General features: G+C 36.4%; 2 protein-coding genes and 1 long non-coding RNA gene across 3 annotated transcripts; 2 read left to right on the top strand and 1 right to left on the bottom strand.

Moving 5' to 3' along the window:
* Nucleotides 1–12,251: 12,251 nt before the first annotated feature.
* neurog1 (neurogenin 1) lies at nucleotides 12,252–13,120 on the bottom strand. The gene is made up of 2 exons (XM_016289671.1): nucleotides 12,999–13,120; nucleotides 12,252–12,888 (listed from the first exon to the last, which is right to left on the bottom strand). The coding sequence occupies exon 2, from the start codon at nucleotides 12,876–12,878 to the stop codon at nucleotides 12,252–12,254; it is 627 nt and encodes a 208-aa protein (XP_016145157.1). The 5' UTR covers nucleotides 12,879–12,888; nucleotides 12,999–13,120.
* Nucleotides 13,121–20,593: 7,473 nt separating this feature from the next.
* On the top strand, nucleotides 20,594–22,199 carry LOC107598343 (DNA-directed RNA polymerase II subunit RPB7-like). The gene is made up of 6 exons (XM_016289651.1): nucleotides 20,594–20,722; nucleotides 21,066–21,175; nucleotides 21,263–21,422; nucleotides 21,603–21,653; nucleotides 21,738–21,916; nucleotides 22,148–22,199. Exons 1-6 carry the CDS (start codon nucleotides 20,711–20,713, stop codon nucleotides 22,197–22,199), a joined length of 564 nt encoding a protein of 187 aa, XP_016145137.1. The 5' UTR covers nucleotides 20,594–20,710.
* A 176-nt stretch (nucleotides 22,200–22,375) lies between these two features.
* LOC107598363 (uncharacterized) lies at nucleotides 22,376–22,982 on the top strand. Its single transcript, XR_001610553.1, has 3 exons — nucleotides 22,376–22,410; nucleotides 22,503–22,536; nucleotides 22,712–22,982. It is a non-coding gene; the product is annotated as an uncharacterized lncRNA (long non-coding RNA).
* The last annotated feature ends 1,603 nt before the right edge of the window (nucleotides 22,983–24,585 follow it).

Below are 24,585 nucleotides of genomic sequence, written 5' to 3'. Positions count from 1 at the left end.
TGTGTGTGTGTGTGTTTGTGTGTGTGATTTATATGCATATGTTGCATGATTTAATGCTGTAAGCATTGAAAGGATAATGGATAAATAGGTAATACTTTAGAATAGGGAACACATATTCACTATAAGAGTTTTCCCTGAACAAACTCCTGATTTGCTGCTTATTATAGTTAGTAAGGTAGTTGGTCAGTTTAGGATTAAGGGATCTAAAATATGATCCTGTAGTATAAGGCATTAATATGCTTACTAATAAACAGCCAATATGCTATAATATGTGACCCTGGACCACAAAACATAAGGGTCAATTTTTCGAAATTGAGGTTTATATGTCATCTGAAAGCTGAATAAATAATCTTTCCATTGATGTATGGTTTGTTAGGATAGGACAACATTTGGCTGAGATACAACTATTTGAAAATCTGGAATCTGAAGGATGCAAATAAAATCACAATATTGAGAAAATCGCCTTTAAAGTTGTCCAAATGAAGTTCTTAGCCATGCATATTACTAATCAAAAATTACGTTTTAATATATTTACAGTAGGAAATTTACAAAATATCTTCATGGAACATGATCTTTACTTAATATCCTAATAATTTTTGGCATAAAAGAAAAATGGATAATTTTGACCCATATAATGGATTGTTGGCTATTGCTACAAATATACCCCAACGACTTAAGACTGCTTTTGTGCTCCAGGGTCACATATGCATGTTAATAAGCAAATAGTTAAGAGTGAGAATTGGTCCTTAAAATAAAGTGTTACCAATAGCAAATAGCATAAGTCAAGTTCTTATAGAAGGCTATAACCTTGAATTTGAATTGTTTCCAGCTGGTATCATCGTCACCAGTTTGATACATGCTTGCTGAATGGCATTAGTCACAACTGACAGGTGATATGATCAGAATAGCCTGTTGCCACCAAATTGATTAATTGGATAGTTATCTGTGATTCCAGGTCAGCAGAGAGCAGAGTGAGACATCAGTCTTACCATGGCATAGCGTTGGTGCAGGTGCAGGGTCATGGAGAGATGGAAGACGGGGGGAGAGGTTATCTTGCGTAGCATTGAGAGGGGAAAAATCACATCTGTTTATCCAAAGCTGTGGCTTGGATTGAATTTCCCTGATTTTTATCTGGAGTCTCGGAGGAGCTGCCTCTCCAGTGGGAGTGGGGTGAAAAAGCCATCTATTTGCAGGGAATCAAAGTTTGTGTTCGAGCAGCTGCATGGCTTCCCTTTTGATGGACACTTTCCTGTCGCCGTGGGCTCTGGGGCATCGGTTGTTCCTCCTTGCCCTGGAGGGAGATGGAGGGGGCAGGTGAGGCGCAGGTGACAGTGCGTGGCGATACTGGTGAGAGCTGCTCCTCCTCTAGCGGCGGCCACTCCAGTCTAATCAGACAGCACTTAACACAGTCTACAGCACTTGTAACCTGCTGCCCTCCACTTTAAAGCCATTTTGAGATGCATTCGTTTCAAGCGCAGTGCTAATGTATTGGTAAACGGACATATTATAAGATCATGCGACTGATAGCTAAACGAGATCGCTATTGTTGTAAAATTAATTGTTTTAAATGACTGAAAATGCACAATTCAGCAAATTCGTGAGATTATATGCTACCATTCAAAAGTTTTGGGTCAGAAAGATTCAAAGACATTATTGTTACTTTTTATCAATTTAAAGACGTTTCAAAGGTTTCTATTTCAAATAAATGCTGTTCTTTTGAACTTTTGAACAAAAATGTGTCAAGGTTTCCAAAAAAATATTAACAACTGTTTTCAACATTGATAATAATCAGAAATGTTTCTTGAGCAACAAATAAGCATATTAGAATTATTTCTGAAAGATCATGTTACACTGAAGACTGGTGTATTGATGCTGAAAATTCAGCTTTGATCAGAGGAATAAATTACATTTTAAAATATAATCATATGAATAAATTAAGCTTATTATTAATAAAATGTAATAAAAAAATCATTTGTAATAATTTTCACAATATTGCGGTTTTATGGTATTTTAATCAAATAAATGCAGCCTTGGTGAACATTTTATGTTTTTAAAAAAGAAGACCACATTAAAGAAAGGATTCAATTGGATCCACAAGCATTTATATATATATTTGTATATGAATCGATATTATAGGGGGGAATATAAAAGATAGTCAAGTGGAAAAAATGTATGTGAACATTTTTTTTATATACTGCATGTTGTTTTGATAAAGTTTGACACACACACACACACACACACACACACACACACACAAATATATAAATCATCATATAGATATTATTAACATATGTACATATACAGATTTTACTATGGGGATTTTATGTTGTAAACTTATGTTCATCTATAATGTACGTATGTGAAAATGTATGGCCTTATAGGTAACATATATGGCAATATAATTTTTGATATAGGACGATGTGTGCCATATATTACATTTCCACATGGGAGTCCACATCAAGTTACATTAAAAATTTAGAATTTTCCCTTTAAACCATGTAAATAATCAAAAATGCTTTAGGAACGAAATAACCTCTTGTTAAAGAAAAAGTACATTTGTGACAAAGTGAACTCTTTTGTACAGATGATCAGATTGCTTCCAGTGAAGCTCATGATGTTTTTTGTATCACCGCAGAGTTTGTATTATCACATGAAATGAGGTTTGTCATATGGTCACACGTGAAAAAGTCTTCACAAAGGTACAAACGAGGATGTATGCATGCATGTGTGTTTAGAGGCGGAGGCAGAGTGTAGGTGTGTGTTGGCGGCTTTCCATTACAAATGAAGACAAGATATCTTTACATACTGCAGGCAGCCACTTGGAACCGGCAGCCCTCGGGCAAGGGCCCTCTGTGTCTTTGTCTGCCTCTCGTTCTAAAGTGGCCTCCTCAAGCCTTAAACCAGAGGGATGGCCTCTTCCTCAGGTTATGGGTGACATATGCCTAATCTACCATAGAGGAGCATCTGCACTCGCTGCCTCAGTACAGGTGTAGGTGCTTCTCAAATGACTGAACCAATGAGGCGACCACTGTGGCAATGCATTATGGTGTCGCCAAAGCACTGGATATACAAAATACAATCACTTTGCATTAGTGAGTGGTCACTTAAGACACAAGTGCCCAGCTGCTTTGAAAGTTCAGACGTATTTTTCAATTGAACTCGTTGAAACCTAATTAGTAGTTTAGATTTGTGTATTTTCTGAATAAAAATTTGGGCTTGGTAAGATTTTTTAAATGTTTTTTGAAAGAAGTCTCTTATGCTTACCAAGGCTGAATAAATATGGTGAACATTTTTGAAACATTATTGCAATTTAAAATAACTGCATTATTCTATTTTCTATTTGAATATATTTTAAAATGTAATTTATTCCTGTAATGCAATGCTGAATTTTCAGCATCATTACTTTAGTCTTCAGTGTCACTTGATCCTTCAGAAATTATTCCAATAAGCTTTTTTGATGCTCAAGAAAACATTTCTTATTAATATCAATGTTGAAAACCATTGTGCTGCTTAATATTTTTGTGGAAACCATTATACATATTTCGTAACATTATAAATGGCTTTACTATCACTTTTGATCAGTTTAATGCATCAATAAATAAAAGTATTATTTCTTAAAAAAAAACAACCAAACCAAAGCAAAACAAAACAAAGCAAAGCAAAGCAAAGCAAAGCAAAGCAAAACAAAACAAAAACGCAAGACAAAACAAAACAACAAAAATACAGAACTTTTTATTTTTTATGTCTGAATATTTTAACATTTAACCTTCTGAAATTACATTTATTTAAATTTCCTCCCATCATTTAGAAGTGATTCATTTGTCCATCTGCTTTTAAAATATCTGTTTTGATGTAATCAAATGTAAAACCATGTCCATCTTGATAGACAGATGTTTGCTTTAAAATATAAATAAATAAACAAACAAATAAATAAATAAAATGATTTAGGGGGCATAATAATTCCTCACATTTCTTACAGTATGAATTGCACTTCTCAGTGTTTCTCAAAGCACCAGCTCAATTTGCTTTCTTCTGCATTTGCAAATCAAAGCGATGACCTGCTGGAATTAACATCCCAAAAAGCGAGTGTTGATTTGAGGAAAGGTTTGTATGCTTTAGGCTAAATCCACCATTATGATACATCCATGAGAAAGCAGCTCTTGCTCCTAGCAAGAAATAAAACACTAATGGACTCATTTCCACCTTGAGTCCAGGGGAAAGCACAAAGACAGGATGCTCAAAGTGTATGGCAGGAGCAGCCTGTGGCAGAATACAGTTAGCCGGGATTGAATCCTCTGTCGGCACACTGAGGAAGGCCAAGAGGTCCTTTGACTTTTGACATTCCGGGCACTCGGTGGTTCCACTCCACGGACAAGAGAGGACAAAACAAAGGTTGAACTGTCATAAAACTGACTGTAGGAGGATTCAGAGGGAGGGTCTGGAGAAGTGGGGCTTTAGTTCTAACAGACAAAGCATATAAAGTGGGTTTACAAATTGAGAACAATGTTCAGGAATTTACAGTGTGATCAATACTCTCCCATTGTGCCCACGGAAAGAAGCGACTGAAAGCCCACTCTGATGCTGTTCTGTTGAGCTAAAATGTTTTAACTGGAATGTGGATGTATAAAATCTACCTGTTGATATGAAATTGACTCAAAATCTACAGTTAACTCTAAAACATCAGATCAATTTCAAGGATTAAATTCCAGGATCTTCAGAGTAGATGGCAGTTTTTGACACCTGTCTCCCCAATCAGACTTAAAATAATCCTCTATTTTCCAAACAAACCATTAGCTTCCCTAATGATCCCGTGCTGCTGTTCTCAGTGACTTCAGGTCCATCAGAGCACAGGGTGTGAGGGTTTCTGTTTAGGTGCTAAAGGGAAGGATTGCACTGATCTAAAGGCGAGTTTTGCGGAGGGCAGGGCCATGCCATTTTCAGCACTCATCTGTTAATCTCTGTTTAGGATAAGGCCTAAACAGAATTAGTCACAGATCTCCAGGGTTCGGGAGAGCAGCCTACAGCCCAAAACAAGCAATCAGAGCTGCCTGAGGTTTCTGCTGCTCCTTATCCATCAACAGACTCAGAAATGATGAATGCTGTTTAATTTGCTCATTAATGTAACCTTTTGAAGGCTATTATTATAAAATATGTACAAATATGAAATAAGGATTATGATTGAATACAGTTTTTGTTGATCGCTTTGGTACTAATTTCACAAGTAAGGTGTACTTTTTCAAAACTCCTAGTACAAAAATCCAAACTGATCACACTTGTAACACAGCTTGGCATTCTTTCAAAACCTGATATAATGCTTTTATTCAGTTGCACATATTTTCAGTCCACATAATCACTGTTTCAAACACAAGATTATTGTAATATGTAATGACAACATTTGGTTTAATCACCGAAACACAACAGTATGATCTTCTTTCATTTTAGTACTTTTAACAATCAGTTCATTTAATAGCAAACAATACAAGGTACGGGTTTCAAATCGGCCTTAGTGCTGAAATTAGTATGCTACAGTACTGTAAAAGACAGATTACACAGTTTTCACATTAGGCAATACACTTACATTACCCAAATTTTACAGAATCTATCATTTCCATAATATCTATCTTATGTGTAATCAAGCGAAGGATCAATGAAGACATCCTCTCCAATCATATGGGCAAATTTGTTTTTATTTTTCTGATATAATTGTAACATAGGTTTACTTTCAATAATGAAATGTACACATTTAAATAAAACAAATTGACTAAAAAAACAAAACAAACCATAACATTTAGTGCACACACATTACATTAATTTGGATCAAGCCTTGGTCAAGTCTTGATCATTTGGCCATAGATTCTCATCCACATCACAATGAATGTCATCATTGTTCATGCACCTTGGAAAAAACCTTTTGGCATGGCGAATCCATGCTTGACATTGGTCTACACTGATGTCATCACATGCCTCGTCCATGGCCTGAAGGAGGGTGGCGCGCTCAAGGGGTTGGCGATCATAGACCTTCCACCTCCATGCTGAGAAAAATTCCTCAATAGGGTTGAGGAAAGGAGAATATGGAGGCAGGTAGAGGGTCATGAATCGGGGATGGGCCTGAAACCATGCTTGAACAACCTCTGCATGGTGGAACCTGACATTGTCCCACACAATTACATAGGTGACCCCTTCACCTTGACAGGCCAGCTCAATTTCATTGAGAAACTCAATGAGATGTGCAGCGTTATAGGAGCCAAGTAATGGCCTACGTCCTATGACAACATCTTCAGAGATAGCTGCGCACATGGAGATGTTTCCTCCACGTTGTCCAGGCACTTGGACAGTGGCCCGTTGGCCGATGATGTTCCGTCCACGGCGACGAGTTTTGGCCAGGTTAAAGCCCACTTCATCAACAAATATGTACTTGTGATGGTTCACATCAGCATCAAGCACCATCACCTGCTAAAAAATATATTTCTGTTAATTCTTTTTACAGTGTTGTTCCATTATACATATGAAGTAGGCAATGCCTCAAATAGAATCAGTAATACAATATATAGTGCTGTACCTGACCATACTCAGCCCTCAGTTGTTTTACCCGGTCATTGTTTCTCTCAAAAGGCACCAGGTAAATGTGCTTCATTGATACCTGGTGCCTCTTCAAAAGGCGACCTATTGTTGGTAGGCTGATGGATGCCACATTGGCAAAGGTGTCATTATCCCCCTCAATTGCCTGCTTTATTTCTGACAGCCATATATCATTCCTGGCTCTCACCATTTCCACCACTGTCCACTCCTGCTGGGCAGTCAGCACAAGGCCACGGCCACCACTATGGGGTTTTCTGTCAATTCTAAGCATTGAACAGAGTATACTGTATTGACAAAGTAAAATAAAGATCATACTGTAAGAATACTGTAACATGTTTGATGAATTTACATGCATTGCAATTTACTGTAAATGTAATGGTAAAGCATAGTGTATATCCTCCACACTTACCAGTTTTCTTTTCTTTACAGTTGATCTTTTTAGATTTGGATCAACTAATCTGGCAGCCTCTGCCATAGTAAGGCCTCGGTTCACCACATGATCAACGATGATGGCCCGGACTTCATTAGAGACAACAGTTCTGCCTCCCTCTCTCTGATTAAGTGTTGGTCAAATGTATTTACTCAAATCAGAAGAGAAGGATATCAAAAGAATTGTGAGCATTGCATTGTGAAAGACAAGTACTTCATATGAAAGGTATTTCTTTGATGACACACTGATTAGGTGTGGTGAAAAAGTTAATGTGTAATTTTGTGTCTTGTACTTAGTCAATTGAACATGTGATTACATGTTTGAAAAAACAGCTTTTCTGATGATCTGCTTTGAGTTTTGTATTAACAGTTGTGAGGTTTTACCACATACTTGTGAAATTAGTACCAAAGCGATCAACATAAACTGTAAAAATAAACAAATTTGAATTCAAATTAAAACAAATGAACAGCAACTAATGCATATATAGGAAGACTTTATTAATAATATTATTTTAATAATAATAACGAGAGAGAGAAAGAAAGAAGGAGGGCAGGGAGATTTATTAATAATAATATTTAAATAACATGAATTTTTTTATTTATTATTATCATTATTATACTTATTTGTATTTATTGTCATTATATTACCATTTATATAGTTTTTTATATTTATGTAGTATTTCAGTATTATTAGATATTTCTGCATACACTCTTCTGAGCTCAAATTTCTTGATTTAAATATCTCCTCCCATCATATAGAACGCAATTCATTTGCTATTCTTTTTATTAAAAATGTCACATTTCATGTAATCTAATACTGTATTTCCATCACGCTTTATGATATGATCATGATCTTTTTAGTTTTGGCCCCCTAGGCTGTCTCTAATCTCCTTCCCGAGTTCTTCTCCACTTTCTGTTTGTCATTAACTGGCAGTTATCGTTTAATTGGCCCTTGCTTTGAGCTTTTTGTGCCTTCATATGACTCTCTGGGGTCTCTGCAAGCTTCCACTGAAGAGCCTCGTCCATCTTCTGCCGATTCTTTCTCCTCCTGCTGTCGGGCCGATTTTCTCCTCTCAGTGATGCTTCCTCAGTCTTGAGCTTTAGCGACAAGACAGATGCCAAAATGTTGAAGTACTCTTTATAAATACGGTGAGCGGGATTTGACCAAGTACAACATGTTCCTGGATCAGCATCCTTGTTGATCCTGGAACATCATTCCAATCAACCAATCAGAATTGAGAGATAACTTTTCAGGAAATGTCAGTTTTAGGCTTATAATCAGGATTAGGTGCTTCTACACCCTTGTTAATCAGCTATCATTTCCCTCTGATTTTAGGAATAAATTATGGGTAAGGTTAGGTTTAGGGGTAGGGATTGGGTTAAGTCTGTATTTTTGGACAGTAATGTTGATCCAGGATCAACAAAAGATGTTGATACAGGAACATGTCTTACTTGGGAAAATCACGGCGACCTTATAAACACCTATATCAGATTAAATCTGAGTCACAAGAAAAAATGAAAGCATCAAGGGAGTGTTCATAGTCAACAAACATATTAATGATATGCATACAATGAATGCAAAACCTTCTAACTAATAAATTGTACCCAATGCATTTATTTAATCTTTTCTATTGTAACCTGAAAATACATGAAAACTTCTCAAAATAGAAAAAAAGTCTCAGAGATGCAAGCAGATTATTAGAAAAAATACAATCTGACGTCATTGTAATACATTATCAAATATCATAACATTTCTAATCTTATGTTATTATACAACCAGACTTAAAAAGTACTCAAAACATGCTTAAAAGCTAAAGAATTACATGCATTTTACTCTGTTACTTCACTGCCTATGTGAAGGAATCTTGAGACGGAACCATTTTTTCCCCTTTCTTTACGTTCAGCTAAACTAGCTCTCCATCTTTTCAATCACTTTTCACTGATGTGATACACGTGATATTTCGGACAGAAGTGAGGTCAAGTATATGTAGCTCCCAAGGCATACTGTCTGTCTCTGAAGGGCTGCGATATGTAGCTGTGTGCAAAAGGCTGTACAAACATGAAGGCTGTTTTGATGTTTTTGTGGTCGTTGACATGGGAGGCCATCTCCTTGGGAGGTGAGGGGTCTCCTGCCCCTGAGTGACCTGTGACCCGAGTGAGCCCTTCTGCACTGATACAGGCTTTCAGCCCTAAGGGAAGGGGGAGAGAGGGGAATAGCACTCATCTGTATAAGCTTTTCTTTTATCTTTGATATATTCTTTGATAAATGTTCTAAAATACAAATATATGAACCATCAACCAATTTAGCCATCAAGAAAATTTGAAAATTTGAAATCAAAATTGTCTTCTGTTTGTGCTTCCTGAATAGCATGTTTAAATCAGGAATTCCAAAATATTGGCACTTGCTAATATGATAATATGCACTTCATATGCCTAGTTGTGGATAATAAAGAAGAGACCGCAGGTGCATTTCTGAGAGCAGCAGTTTAAAGCTTCTGCCGCTGTGATTGAGAACAAAGAAATGTAGTCATAATGTCAATGCAGACATAAATTGTGGAGGAAAAGGCGCAGTAGGGCTACTTTGAAGTCCATTGCAGATTATTACTTTTGTGAATGAGCCACACGACTCCGCGTGGATGTTTGATGTGCGGTGAAGGTCTGTAAAATGAACTTCTTGAGAGGGTGATAAACATCATGCCTGTGCCCCTTTTTCTCGTTTCAGCTGGCATGCGCCCTTCCCTGAGGCTTTCAGCTCGCGCTATTATACTGTTCTATCCCCGACACGTGCAGATACAAGAGCCTTGGCTGGACCTCATGCGGAACTCCCAAATAGAGGATTTAACCTGAACCCCTTCAGAAATCAACTGATCCACACATACACAACGTGCACGGATTAAAAACTCTCAGGAAGCCAAATTGGATGTAGGCTTGTCTGCACGAGTTCCAAAGATAAGCAGAATATATTTCTATCATTTGTATAATTCTATAATCATTTGTATTATTATTTATATAAACAATGGCGTAATGGATTAAGGAATGCTCGTACATCTGTTGATTAGTATCTGAACTCGCAGATTAGCGTGAATGAACTGGCGTTTTAGGAATTTCTATCGTTGAAAGGTGTAGAAAATGATGTAAAACTGCCAAAAAGTAAATGCTTGTTGACTTACTGTTATCAAACTGTGTTTTATAAGACAACAAATGTCATTTAGGCTAATATAGGCTACAGTATCATAAAAACGGGATTTTACAATAGTAGGCTATGAATGACCTTTTAATTGATTGATCAAATCTTTAACAAGGAAATAGTTATCATTTTAAGGTAGGCTACATTTATATATTTTTTAAAATCGCTTTCAGCTCGCGCTATTATACTGTTCTATCCCCGACACGTGCAGATACAAGAGCCTTGGCTGGACCTCATGCGGAACTCCCAAATAGAGGATTTAACCTGAACCCCTTCAGAAATCAACTGATCCACACATACACAACGTGCACGGATTAAAAACTCTCAGGAAGCCAAATTGGATGTAGGCTTGTCTGCACGAGTTCCAAAGATAAGCAGAATATATTTCTATCATTTGTATAATTCTATAATCATTTGTATTATTATTTATATAAACAATGGCGTAATGGATTAAGGAATGCTCGTACATCTGTTGATTAGTATCTGAACTCGCAGATTAGCGTGAATGAACTGGCGTTTTAGGAATTTCTATCGTTGAAAGGTTTAGAAAGTGATGTAAAACTGCCAAAAAGTAAATGCTTGTTGACTTACTGTTATCAAACTGTGTTTTATAAGACAACAAATGTCATTTAGGCTAATATAGGCTACAGTATCATAAAAACGGGATTTTACAATAGTAGGCTATGAATGACCTTTTAATTGATTGATAAAATCTTTAACAAGGAAATAGTTATAATTTTAAGGTAGGCTACATTTATATATTTCTAAAATCTACTTAAAGTAGTAAGCACTAAGTATGAATTGGTTATTTTTAATCATTTTAAATATTTCATTTATTTATTGATGCGTATAGAGTTGTTTTAGTGCCATATTTATTGCATTATGTTTTTTATTTTTTGCCACAGTTGCTCGTGAGGCCAGTTTTGGTGAACTTTAAGTCAGCACGTGGCCTTCAGTTATCCACCTGTGTTATTATTCATACATTCAATGTAACAGACCTCAAATAGGTTGGTATCGTACGTTTTCATAATATACTTTCATAAAGGCTGCAGATAGGAACTTTGAAACAGTACACTTGTAACAATAAAGATTTACACTGTGCACATTAGAGCTAGTTGATGTTTTTATTTTTGAGATGACTAAAACTCACCCCGAGGGTTTGATGTAATCGAGCGCAATCGTGTGTATAATATGCATAAGCAATTTGCTTGACAGATTAGATGACGCGTCGACTCTGTATCTCTGATCTATATCCATGCACCTGCTGCATAACCGTTATTTTATGCGCTGTGACCCAGAGTGACGCTTCAATGGCTGCGCTCATTACAATGATGCCCATTATGTTGTCAGACATTGCTATGAGTTGTTTATGCATCTCAGAGTCACATTACGAAGCAAAGAAGCAAGCACAGAATTTTTTTTTGTAGAAAACGTTATATTTATTCGTACAAACACGCTTGCACCAGATTTATATTTTGAGGTAAATACATAATAGAATAAATCTCTTTATATACAATAAAAATACAGTAGCATGAAAGCAACAGGTTGAATAAATAAAACAAACAGAAAGTGGTGGGAAAGCAGTCGTAACTGTATACGGATCAGCCAGACAGGAGAGGTTTCTTCGGGTCAAAATACATAATGCATAAGGCCAGATCTTTGTCTTGTCCATTCATTCAGTCTATTGTCACAGCGTTGAAACTGAATTTTCACGCTCGTTTTTCTGCTTTATCGCTCTACAAATTGTAATATTGACTTTTCACCTTGGACTGCAAAGGCCAATCAGTCTTGCTTTAAATGATAATTTTCTCTAACAGGCGTTAAGGTCATGCTCCAAAGAATGCGCAAAAGTGCAAAGATATCGGAAAAGGCGTCAATATCGGTAACAAAACGTACAAAAATAAGAACATTCTCATCTGTGAACTGTCGTTAAGGCAAACAGTGAATAGCTAACGTTGTGCTCTTGGTTCTATTAGAAAAGTAAGAGCAAAGTCCTCTGGTTTTATACTACACGCTTCAGCAGACTCTATACAGACATGAGAACGCTCGAGTCACATTAATAGATGCTAGGCACGAAGTTGTGGTAGCTGTAAACTACATCGGTCTGCAGGTATCCAAAATCGTCCATGGCTGCGGGGCTGCCCGTGTCTGAATTGCAGTAAGACGGGGATGAAGACGAGGAGGATGTGCCGGATGGCCAGGAGCAAGAGTCACCGCCGGGGCTGGGCGCATCTCCCATGCAGCTTAGTCCTGGGAGCAGCAGCGCGGGGTCTCTGGGTTTGCTCTGCCGCTGGTCTGCGATCCGGATGGTCTCGGAAAGCGCCCAGATGTAGTTGTGAGCGAAGCGCAGAGTCTCGATTTTGGTCAGCTTCGTGTCGTCGGGAAAGGCAGGCAGCACGCTTCTCAAAGCATCCAAGGCGTCGTTGAGGTTGTGCATTCTGTTCCTCTCGCGGTCGTTGGCCTTCACCCGGCGGTTCTTCTTCACGACATGCACGGTGGCTTCGTTCCTGGCGCGCCCCCTGCGCCTCTTTTTCTGCTGGAGCTCGGCTGGAGACGCAGACGGCTTGCCGCAGGAGGACGCGGGGGACGCGGAGTGGAGGCTGCTGCGTGAGTCCTCATCATCCGTGTGCGTAAAGGAGTAGTCGCAGCTTGAGGTGTCCATGTCGGAGTAGACAGTCTCCATTATTGGTAACCTGGAGAAATAGCAAGATTCAAGTTAGGAATACGCCAAAAACAAGCTCAGAAAACCATTCCAAGTTCTCTGCGCGCAGCACTGAGGGTGCTTGGTCCTGCCAATACACACCTTATGTGGGCTGGGAGATGAAACTGGGTGTTTGAGGTCTTGCAGAGTCCTGCAGATAGTTTGTGTTGAAGTTTAAGGCACGCGTCTGTCTTGTTCTTACCCCTCAATCAGCTCGTGCGAGCTTGTGAGCTTGGCACACGACTGGCCTCACCTACCTTATATACCCTGGTGAGACAATGGACGTACCCCCCTCGCTTTGGCATTTTTGTGAAGGATGAATGAATGGTTTGCATCAGGTCTGCCCCGTGCCGCACGACCATCTCATTAGCATAGTTTATGCCTGTTGTTTGTTCGCCCTCTGAAGCGTGCCCGTAATCACCGCTGGCCAATCAGAGAGCCGGAGAGCTGGCCAGCCACGCGAGCAGAGCTGTTGCTATCTGTCCAGCATGCACCAAGCCCACTTTAACTTAAATCTCTAGAGGAAATTGAAAAGAAGAGACAACACGGAGTGGCCCGAGGCTAGAAGACAAGTTTTTATTTGTATTTTTTTCTTCACATTTATCTATTGTGTTTTGTGCGCTAAGCAAATCATTTGTGTTATTCTATAAAGATATACACAATTGTTTCGGTTTGATGCAAGATTATAAATGTGACTTTTTAAAAACACATTTTTTATTCCACACAATTAATACAAGGTCCAACGTGCTATCTATTATTTGTAGCTTATATTTTGATACTTCGACATACACACTTTTTTTGTAGTTTGCAAAACGCTATTGTTTTTAAGTGTAGGCTACTTTACTCAACGTAGATGATGTTACCTAACGGTTTATGTCATTATATATTAATATACCAACCTATTCGAGTTTTAAAAATCTTGTACAGAATATAAGAAATGTCAACATATGATAAAGTTGATCAGAATTTGCCTCTCGGCACAGAGCACAGTTTTACCCACACAAATAAAACACTAAACTATTTTATACTGAGCAATATACAACATGCATGCAAACACAAAATATGTACATAATAAACAATGTATTAAGAACAGAAATGTAAACTGAAGTTAAGCTGGTTTGGGCAAAGCGTTCTGGAAAATGAAATATATCTGTTCATTAATTTAACGACAAAAACAAAAACCGTAAACCATATTTGATCATAAAAGTAGGCATTGCTTTAATGCACAGTGTTGTACTTTTTCATATTTCACATTAAAATGATGTGGGTTTTTTAATAATACAATATTATTCTTTTAATTGCAATATGTTCCCATTAAAATAAGCTTTTTCTGCTGTATATTTCACTTTATTCACCCTGCATGCAGCGCGCATCTTGAGTTATAGCTCACAAGGTGAAAGATGCAGTTCAATCAAACTGCTCCACTGTGCCCAGTGCCTTAAGTTTTATTTAAAGACATCTTTATGAGACAGCCATACAATTGTTCATTAATTATTCAATTTATTCAATTGCAAGCAACTCGCCCCTCTTTGGGAAAAAAAAATGAAGGGGCACTATTTAGAAATAGTTTGGGGAGAGACCTGCGGCGCTTTTCTCCGTGCGGTATTATGGCGATAGGGGCACAGTCATTTATAAATAATTACACAATGTTTAGAGTCTTCAGGCATGTATGATATATCAAAGCGATTATAAGGTGAATTGTTCCATTGTGCGCCTCTCCTCTCTCTTCTTTTCAGCTCTATACGGCTTGTCCCCCGTCCAAATTCTGCGCCTCTGAGCTTTTGTCACTCATTTTTCTCGGCCTGCGACACTCCAATAGCATTATTCTTATTCAAATAGTCCCAGCGTGAACAAAAACACCCCGCTTCTGAGGCACGTTTGTGCTTTCGCTGGCATGAAGTGAAGCACAAGTGGACTAGACGCATACTTTTGGATGCGTAAACTCACATGGACTCCTAAAACTTTTGAGAGACTCATCGGAACGTGCTTTGATTATAAACAGTAGACGATATTTAAATATTTATTTGTATTCACATTTGTTAGCTATATGTAATGCATTATATGCCTCTTTCTTGACCTGTTTACGCTTTTATGGCGAATGCATTGGTTTTAAAACCCCTCTGATGGAGGTCCAGACTGGGGTGATGGGGGAGATCGATTTTTACTATTACAACACCAACCTGTCAGTAATAACTTCAAAGAGGGAAAACAGCTTGAATGACTATTTTGCTTCCAGTCAGAGCATTAGCGATCTGGACCTGGCACTTATTGCTCTTATAAAGTCATAAAAAAGTTATTGTTTTACAATGTTACTTAACATGACTTATTTCCACAGAAGTGATGGATGTGTCAGTGGCTTTTTTTTCTTTTCTCCCTAGAAAGGGGAGGTGGGGAGGAAGAAGGGCTTTGCCCACAGCTGAGAGATGTTGCCAAGGAGATTTTGACAGGATTAGGCACAAGTGCACGAGACCTGATTGCATTTCAATGGCAGAAACACGTGAGAAAATGAAACAACTGAATTACTAAAAAGCGGGTCTGATCTGGACCCCGAAACAATCGTGCACACTGCACATTTTAAGAAAAGAAAGCAACGCAACGCACGTGGTTGAGGGTTTGCTGCGAGTAAAGTGAAATATGCGAGCTGAATAGACGTGATATTTCAATGCACAATGGCTATTGCAACATTAAAAAGCGAGCAGCATTAAAACGCGCAAGATTTGCATGGCAGGTGTGCCAAAGGTGCATTGCTCTTGGATTGGCATGAGACGTGTGAGGCGCAGAACTCTCTTTATTCTCCTGGAGAATGGTCTTTTAATTTATTTTATATCTGTTTATGCAATTCGAATTAAAATTCAATTTTGCATTCGGCCCAGCATTAATCCCCGGGTATTAACGCGATTACTGTTCGCAAAAGATCTTTGAGTCAGAAAGTCTGATAGAAGTTTTCACATGGTAATCCCCGGAATAATCCTTTCCCCTGGCGCTGCGGCAGGATCGGGGCCAGAGGATCCTTTCTCCTTCTTCAGAATTCAAGCAGGGCAGAATAGGGCCATTACTTTTGAATGATAATTAATTCCTTACTCCAGTGCTTCAATTGTACGGGGATACCACACCCCAAATAAGAAAATCACCCCCACGGCCTCGAGAAGGCCTTAAGAGACTGAAAATAAATTCTAGGGTTACAATGTTTAAAGACACTCACTCCCTGTTCTAATAGTCTTGGAACTTGAATCAAATCTCCACTTATTTATTTATTTTGCCATTAACTGCAGTACATTTTGTGCAAATAAATATCATTAATTTTTCCAATGTCAACTCTTTCTTTCTTTCTTTCTTTCTTTTACATTTATTAAGCTATGTAAACATTCATTCATCCAAATTCCTTTTTTTTCTTCAATAACTGGGCTGTTAGCTACTGCATTTTGTGCTGTATTTACAAGCAAAATTCAAAAGTTGCCATACTTTGTCAAGAATGTCTAAGTTAGTATGCAGTGATTTATAATATGAATTACTTTACAAAATGATGTTTTGCATTTGATTAATTTAAAATACATAAAATATTTTTAAACATCAAAAACAATATGATATTACATTGTATTATATTATATTATTCATTTACACAATGAATATTTGTATTTGATTACGTTTAAAATATACATAAAACATTTATTAAACAATATTAGGTATTATATTATACTAGTAATTTACAAAAGGAATTTTTGTGTTTTTATTTCACTGAAAATAACAGCAACAGCAACAACAGTATCATTTACATTTAATGTTTTTATTATGATTTAGATGTTTAGAGTGGCATGTGTCCTTTGTCTGAAATGCATTTAGGATAACTAAAAGCTGCATTTCAGAAACATTACATTCCTATATTTTAAATATATATATGTAAATTAACCTATTTGTTTGCCAAATACACCTGAAACATATATATATATATATATATATAAACTTATTTTATTTCAGAGGAAGTATACAGCCATTCCCTGACTAATGATAAATTCATACACCTGACCTCACCAGACTGTTCCATGCATTAGACTTTTCGCTTAGCAGACCGACTGTCTTTCTTTCTTTTTTTTGCAGCAATATCCATTTTTTGACGATTTTTGGATTTCTGTTTCTACATGTAATGTCCCCCAGAAACATAGGTTGAGTTGATGGCATCACTTGTAGGTGTTCAAATCAGCCATATGGGGTTGAGTGCAATAACTTGAATCTCTCGCCAACAATGGAGTAATTGAGAAGGGAAAGAAGTCTGAGCTTGACTCGACAAAGCTGCAAAAACTCCTTCTTTCACTCTAATGAAGCTGTTGTCTGGAGATTCTGAGTGGGGTTGGGAGGGTGGTGGTGGACGTGATTTGTCATACAATCTGAATCTTTAGGAGGGCTGGAGAAAGACCTCCTCTCCATATGTCTGCTTATTTTGCATCTGAAAGCTACCTTTGGCGAGAGCAGGGGGAGAGGGGGAAGGAAAGTAGTGCGCTGAAGCTCAGGAACAGGGCTTTCTTTCCTTCAGCTCTGAGAGCACTCAGATCAACACTGGAGAAACTATGGCTTTGCTCTCAAAAAACAAAAGCGCCACAAAATTAATTTTATTTAAAAAAAGTGTGGTAGGTTTGCTTAGAAATGTTTAGTTTCTTTCACATAGTTGTTAAAAAATTACACCTAAAAATGATAACATCTAAGTTTTATTCAAGTCTAAAATATTATTTAATATCACTAAACCAACCTCAATACATTATACCAACAAAACGACATTTTATGGGTTAAATCAAGTCGAAATTAAGGTATCAGTTGCAGGTCACCACTTTTTTCACAGTGTATAATATTTCCTTTGTATAAATCAGTCACAAAAAATTAAGAAAAAAAGCAAAAGAAAAAAGGTATATTAGAGTTTTGCATTATGTACTTGTTTCCTTTGAAAGCAGAACTTACTTCGGTGTTGCATAAAGTGATTAAAATATTTAATTATACTGTAATAATATATATTTTTCTTTTTTAAAGCAATTTATATTTTATATATTTATTTATGCGTTATGTATTTGTTTATTTTGAAAGCAGAATTTTTTTTATGCATTTACAATAATTTGTTGACGTGTTTATAAAAGAAAGAATTACAATGATATATTTCATAAAATAACATATTTTATTTATTTATTTATTTTGTTTCCTTTAAAATCTAAATGTACTTCTGTGTTGCAGAAAGGGATTACATTTATTACAATAATATCTTAAAAGAATTATTAATTTATTATTTATGCATGTGCATTTGGCTCAGAAATTACTATACATTTACACTGATTTGTTGATGTATTTATAAAAGTAATAATATTATGATTATATATATATTTCATGAATTTATTTATTTAGTTTCCTTTGAAAGCAGAATTCACTTCTGTGTTGCATATAATAACATATTTGATAAAATCATGTATTTTATTCATTTATTATTTGTGCATATGTAGCTGTGGTTCTTTTAAAAGCAAAATTAGCTTCTCTTTTGCAAAAAGTGATTAAATACAACGTCAGTGTTATTCTCAGCAATAAACATAAATATAATATGCCAAACTACATTTAATAGCCAAAAATACCTTAAATGACAAAAGAGAGGATGCTAGCACTGCAGCAGTTTGCTGTTACTTTAAGCAACCTAGAGGAAATTGCATTTCTAATGCTACGTTTCACAGCACAGTTGTTATTTTTCTTTGCAATCGAATGATAATAGATTCTCAGTCAGTACAGCTTCACTGGAGAACAGGTGCAATATTCCTTCTCATGCAGACCTCTTTATAATTTAGATTTTCAGCATGGATTTGTGCTTTTATATACCATTAATATGTGATATTTAAGTATATCTTAATATCTGTTGTCCAAAATGACTTAATATCTGCAAAATATTTTCTGACTTGCACTTCAAAGCACCTGATGCATTGCTATATGGGTTGATTTATAGGGATGGCACAATTTCCCTAGAAATAGAAAGAGGGACTATGAAGGCTTTGATTAAATGAAGGCACCGTCTCCACAACACGAAGGCCATGAACTTGTGACTGTGATGACATATGCAACCCTTTTATAATATCAAGGCTACTGCGATGAGTGCCAGCTCTCTGCAAGAATGTGGCGTGGACAAAACGAAGAAGTCCCCAAGGACCGTCTTGGATTTGGAGCGTGCATGATGCAAACCCCATCCAGCATGCTCAGATATTTGTGGACATCTGCCCGTGCTCATCAACATGCATGGCTTCAGTCCTCGGCTATCTGACCTGCCTCAGCAACAATGGTGAGACAGTCTGATCTATAGCACTCCACTGCATTTGCTTTTATTTGCTTGTGAAAAGAAGCTTTTAAAACTCGCTATTAAAGCTAAACAGCAACAAAACTGCAAGGATACCTTTCAGAAACCTTTTGCACATATAAGCTTTATTTGTCACATAACATTTAGGGCAAGGGACCTCTTTCACACGTCACATGTTTCATTGCTGGCTTATTATGGAAGGTATTGTTACAATGATCTTGATGCATGGTGATAAGTACAGTTATCTATTATAATACTTGATTTAGTTTATTAATGTCTTAGTTTTGTTCTTAGCATACTACAACGAAGCCAAACATTCTTGATTTAATAAGGACATGGCAAAATGAAGAGCATGAAAAGCCAAAAATGTGTTGCTTGGCACAATTTTCGCTCTGTGTCTTCATAGCAAGTATTCACATAAAACCAGACACTAAACTGCTTGTCCCGTTAGAACCATAGACTGTGTTCAGAACAACTTCAGAGTTTCTACAATGTAGCTTTGGAATCGCAGGGACCTCTTGTGGTCATGTTCTTGCCTTGCATTGTGTGTGGAAGCGTTCGAGACGAGTCTTGAGAGAAAGTTGGATTTTAAGACAAACTTTTAATTGTGTAAAAATCGTAACTAATTGGGAACAATAAAATAACTGTTTACTTATGGAATTCAGTTAGCATATGTTAAGATGATATTAGAATGATTATCACTGTGTTTAATTATTATTATTATTATTTTTTTTACAGCAAACGTTACTACCATGTTTTGTAATATGTATATTCCAGTTATCTTTTTTTGGGGGGTACTATCGTCAAAAAAAAGAGGTTTTGCTGTGAGACAGTAACTAATATGTTAAAAAAATTAAGGATACGTACAATGAACCTAGCAGAGCAGTATTTTAAATACATGATATCCTCAAAAAAAAATTTTTTTTTGGCTTTTTACACCTCAGAGGTCTCAACCTTTTTCACTGTATCTTACAATTAATGTAAGCTACTTTACAAAAAAGTTTTTACATAATTTGTTGAACTGATTTAGTAAAAACCTATACTGATTTCAATAATCAAACCCATAATATTCAGTTGTGCCCCATGGTTTGCAGGCGACCTTTTAATAAAAATGTATAAAATGATGAAATGTTGCATTAAATAAATGTATGGTATGAAAATGAAATAAAGCAAGAAGTAACATGCTTATGGCCCTAAACACAGCATGACAGAAGGGCGTTTAAATAAACCTATTTTTACTCAGGTTTATTGCTAGAAAATTACAAAATCACGTAATTCGTTTTTTTTTGAATACCTAAAATAGAAATAGAAATAGTAGTTTTATCAAATAAATGTTTGTTTGAATCGAGTCTTCTAGGAGATTGCGTGACTTTTAATTTGAAAAGTCCCCCGGAAGCGCTCTTGCAGCATTTGGGTGGCGGCGCGTGAGCACGCGGAAATCAACACTCGCCCCTTTTTAAAATTTAAATCGAGATCTCTTTAAGATAAAAACAACTTTTAAGAGATGTTTTATCACGTAAGTTCGTAATTGTTTCGATTTTACGTGTAAAATGTAGCATTAAGTGTTCTTGTCATGTATATGCATTGATGCTGTTTTGTCTCTTCTAACGTTAAGTTACCTGCACGCTCACTAGGTTTAGAAAATGTTGGATGTAATAAAGCTAGCTAGTTAAATCTAATCTTTTTGGAGATTGATGGATATTATATGATAAAAATACGAATCAGTCAATGTAATTGTTAATGCAGAGTATTCTAGATACGTGCATTAATTGCATTTACCTTCTTGTGACTTGTTGTCATGATTGTTATGAATTTAGTATAACTACATATGGTTGTTTTCTCAATAACCATCCCAATAGATCTCTTTGGAGCATGAGATTCTCCTGCATCCACGATACTTTGGACCGAACCTTTTGAACACAGTCAAACAGAAGCTGTTCACTGAGGTGGAGGGAACATGCACGGGGAAGTAAGTCTGACAGAAAGCAAGACATCTGACTTTTTTCAGTGAATATGATGAAATCTGAATCTCAAATGTCTCTCTTTTGTGTCACAGGTATGGCTTTGTTATTGCAGTAACCACAATCGATAATATCGGAGCAGGTGTTATCCAGCCGGGCAGAGGTTTTGTGCTGTATCCCGTCAAATACAAGGCCATCGTGTTCCGTCCCTTCAAGGGAGAAGTTGTGGATGCTGTCGTCACCCAGGTTAACAAAGTACGGGTTCGTTTTATCTTCTGTTAGTGCTCTTATTGTCATTCTTAGTTCATGGAGAGAGCCCTTGTATAAAGAACGTACTTGCACAATGATCTTTTAAATGGTTTTGATAAAACTCACTGTCCCTGCGACTGATTTTTCAGACCTCAGTACAATGTTTTTCTCTCTTTCTTTTCCCAGGTTGGACTCTTTACAGAAATTGGCCCCATGTCTTGTTTCATTTCTCGTCATGTAGGTTGTTCATATATCAAACTGTGTAAATAGTAGTCATTGACGCTTGTAATCATTTCATATCTGTGTTTCTGTTATGTCTAGTCTATTCCCTCTGAGATGGAGTTTGACCCAAACTCAAATCCTCCATGTTATAAGACCGTCGATGAGGTAAGACTCAATAAATCACCTTTAGGAAATGTTTTATTGAGGAGAATTCTTCAAGTCCTCATTTGCACAAATATAGGTGGTTTAGTGCTGGGCGGTATACCGGTTCATACCGAATACCGGTTTTTATTTTTGCTATGATATGAATTTTGAAAATACCGCTATACCGGTGTATGTCACTTAAACAACGTTCGGAACGCGACACTAGCCGCGTTTCCATTACCCTTCAAATTGTGCAAATTGAAACTGCGAATTGAAAATACGCGCCTAATGGAAACGCGTCAATTTCGCAAAAACTCCCATATATCGCAAAAAAGTTTTTACGCTCGCATGAGGTGGTTTTTCAGGCAATGCGAAAAAGGAATCATTCGCAAAACTTTTTCGCATTTAGGAAGCTGATTGCGGCCACTCAATGCTTGTGTTTATGTTTTTATACAGTCTATGGTTTATTCCAGCAGCGCCACACACGTTTCTGAAGCGGCTCTCTTTGCTGCTTCTGTAAAGATACACGCAAAAGCCTCCTTTGAATAAATATAGCCAAAATCCGTTGCCACCATGACTTATCGCGAGAGGCAAAAGGTTGGGAACTCGAGTGGATAAGAATGATATTGTAAATCCCTGTCACTTTAAAAAAAAAATTTTTTAGAATTTCAATTTGGATATAATTCTAAAGGTTTTTAATTATGTTTCTTTTTTTATTAGTTTGCCATTGGATCTCTCATGGATGACTACCTGGGTATGTATTCTTTTCTTGTAATGAAAACAATAACTGTTGTACCTGTAATTATTAAAATATCACAACAGATTATTTCAATGTTGTCCCCCCCCCAATAACGTATTGTCTATTCTTTGTCTAATTTATTTTGTACTATCCAACTAATGTCTTAAGAGTTTTATTCTCATTCTTCTAGGTCTTGTGAGCTGATTCTTCTGCCAAGAATATAAGACATATGAAACTTGATGCTGTGGTGTTGCTAAATAGTTTGTATATACTGTAATTATTTTCCCATTCATTTGAAGTTGTCTTTTTCCCCCTCTTTTTATTATTTTTATCCCCATGTTAGTAGTATATCCATAGTTTTTCCCAGTTCAGTTGCGGAACAACATCAGGTTAAATGGGAAGAGCATGTAGCTCTACGTGATGAAAAGACTTTGAATTGTTTAATTAAAATATCATCAGTTGGACTCTTCAGATATTGAAAGATCCTGTGAGCAAAAGCAATTCACAAGCATGTTATGGAAAGTCAAAGGTATCATTCATCACATTGCTTTTAGAGTTATTCATCTCGAGGTCATTTTTAAACATCTTTTTGTAAATGCCAGCCAGCCTGTACTTGAATATATTTCTCTTTTGTAATACAGCACTCACAAAATTTTGACTTTGTCTCCGTCTGGTTTTTTTGTTTTAGTTATTGCTTGTTCTGTGATTCTTTTGTAAGAGAGGCGTAATACATAGGACACAGTGAGCGTTGCAGATTTTTGCTAATATTTTGATATTGGTACCCCACTCTGAAAACGATATTATTATTATTGCAACAGCTTTGGCAGAAAAATGTTTGTAATTCAAACGTTCTTTCATGCCAGTCACACAGTGGCACACTGCCTACTGAAATATTTAAAGGAATAGTTCACCCCAAAAATAATCATTTGCAGAATATTTACTCAAAGTTCAAGTGATATTGCTACGCTCTTATTGATTATGAACCAGTAATTAAATCAGCCAAATATGTTTAATAAATGTTTTTTCTATTTTTTCCCCCCACCTTAATGTTCAAAACCTGTATGACCTTATTCAGTGGAACACACAAAAGCAGATGCTGGACAGAACAGCAGGGACAGTCTGTTATTAGATGATTTTGTATTTTTTATAAAAAAGGACTTTACATTTTATTTCAGTGCTTTCTCAGATTGGAATACAATGTGGGATCGAAAAAAAAAAAAAAGCTTTATAAACAACACTTAGAATGACAATATTCTATTCATCTATCCATCCATCTATTCATTCTATTTATTCCAAAATGAGACTTCTATCTGAATATCAAAAACTATCACGATGTTCCCTAAAAAATCAAAACACGTTTATTATTAAACAAGATCAAAATGAGTCTATACATTTCACAACGGGTGTTACCAAAAAACGAGCAAGAAAATTACAATTTACAATAAATTAAAAGAAGTGCACGACGCGTCTTCCTTTTTTAGCTTCTTGCGTCATTCAAAAGAGATCCGTATAATTTAATTTGGTTTATAAAATGCTTAAAGTATTGCCAGTGTTGGGAAGTAACTAGTTACATGTAACGGAATTATGTAATTTAATTACAAAATAAAAGTAATTGTAATCAGTAACAGTTACTGAGAAAAAAATGTGTAATTAAATTAGTTACTTATGAAAATGTTAAGGATTACTAACCCTTTCCTTTTTTTCACACACACTCCCACATACAGATTTAATTGATTTCTTTCATAAATTGCAGTGACTGCTCTAAAATATGAAACTCCAACGTTTCAGGAGTTTAGAACATGCTTATTCGATCACTCACAAAATTTTGACTTTGTCTCCGTCTGTTTTTTTTGTTTTAGTTATTGCTTGTTCTGTGATTCTTTTGTAAGAGAGGCGTAATACATAGGACACAGTGAGCGTTGCTGATTTTTGCTAATATTTTGATATTGCTGGACAGTACAGCAGGGACAGTCTGTTATTAGATGATTTTGTATTTTTTATAAAAAAGGACTTTACATTTTATTTCAGTGCTTTCTCAGATTGGAATACAATGTGGGATCGAAA

Source organism: Sinocyclocheilus grahami, unplaced genomic scaffold (assembly GCF_001515645.1).
Source record: "Sinocyclocheilus grahami isolate Dianchi unplaced genomic scaffold, SAMN03320097.WGS_v1.1 scaffold250.1, whole genome shotgun sequence".
Lineage (NCBI taxonomy): Eukaryota > Metazoa > Chordata > Actinopteri > Cypriniformes > Cyprinidae > Sinocyclocheilus > Sinocyclocheilus grahami.
The sequence above is the reverse complement of the archived record's forward strand: the minus strand, read 5'-3'. Positions and strand labels throughout refer to the sequence as shown.